Source organism: Tachysurus vachellii, chromosome 4 (genome assembly GCF_030014155.1).
Source record: "Tachysurus vachellii isolate PV-2020 chromosome 4, HZAU_Pvac_v1, whole genome shotgun sequence".
NCBI lineage: Eukaryota > Metazoa > Chordata > Actinopteri > Siluriformes > Bagridae > Tachysurus > Tachysurus vachellii.
Window position 1 is genome coordinate 4,477,813 of NC_083463.1, and position 1,050 is coordinate 4,478,862.

General features: G+C 35.4%; 1 protein-coding gene across 4 annotated transcripts in view; it reads right to left on the reverse strand.

Annotated features, from left to right (window-relative positions):
• The window catches only part of LOC132844237 (CMRF35-like molecule 6), a 5,532-nt gene extending 5,306 nt beyond the window's left edge, over window positions 1–226 (reverse strand). For 3 of the 4 annotated variants that reach the window (XM_060867467.1, XM_060867466.1, XM_060867465.1), the window contains exon 1: window positions 68–226. In XM_060867467.1, coding sequence (XP_060723450.1) covers window positions 68–107 — 40 coding nt within the window. In that variant the 5' untranslated portion in view covers window positions 108–226. The remainder of the gene's footprint in view (window positions 1–67) is intronic. The other variant, XM_060867468.1, reaches the window with a different exon arrangement.
• Window positions 227–1,050: the final 824 nt, after the last annotated feature.

Below are 1,050 nucleotides of genomic sequence, written 5' to 3' on the forward strand. Positions count from 1 at the left end.
AGTAAAACCTTTCTTCATGTAACACTGCTGACGATAGTGAGGAATTTTTTGAAGTACATTTCTTTACCTGAGATCAGATAGAAGGTGAAGATGAGGAGGATCTTCATCCTGAGTTCACACTCACAGATCTGTACACCAACTCTGCTTCAAAAAGATATTAAAGCCTGTTCTGTTACACACTGTTACTGTCTCTGTCTTGTTTTTAGAGTGTGCTGTGTGCCATTACCAGAAATGAAGAAATATCCACTTCCTATTCCAACTTATGAATGTATGTGCAATGTGTAACAGATATTACTAAACAAATCCCTTCTCATTTCATTCAAGTTTTATCCACAGTTTAACAGTATTCTGGTGGATATGGAGCCTGTGCCAGGACTAATGCTGTGAATGAGGTTTGAATACACCCTGGACATGACAGCATTAAATCACAGGACACACACACAAACACACTCAAACTTCAGAGTAATTGATTGACATATGTGCGTTTTTGGACAGTGGCAAGAAAACAGGGAACCCAGAACCACGGAAAACTGACATGTACAAACCATGAACAAACAAACCATGTTTATGCTAATGCATCATCAGTATCATTATCATTAACAAGAAATTAACCCATGTATCCACTGATGCTTTGGGTTTAATAAAACAAATGATTCAAGTAATCAACACGGAGATTAACCTGTGATTGTAGTACGCAAAACTAATTCCAAAATAAATTCCTTGGATGAAAAAATTTAGATAAAATACAACAGAATTCTATTTTTAGCATGCTGTTTAGGTCAGATTTCTATTGCGTTTTAATCATATTTTATACGTATGATGACATGACTGAAGTTTAAATTGTTGTACACTTTATTTTTTTTCTTTTGTTTTGCCCCTGCACCTCTCACGTTTTCCTCTAGATGTCAGCATCAGACTAACTCAAAATGACTACTGTAAAATTACTGGACAGTGCTGCTGTTTCAATTCAGTCTCATTGATTCAATTAAATTCAAATCAAATTAATTTATTTATTTTAAGCTCTTCCTGACCACCCAAAGCCTGTCTCGG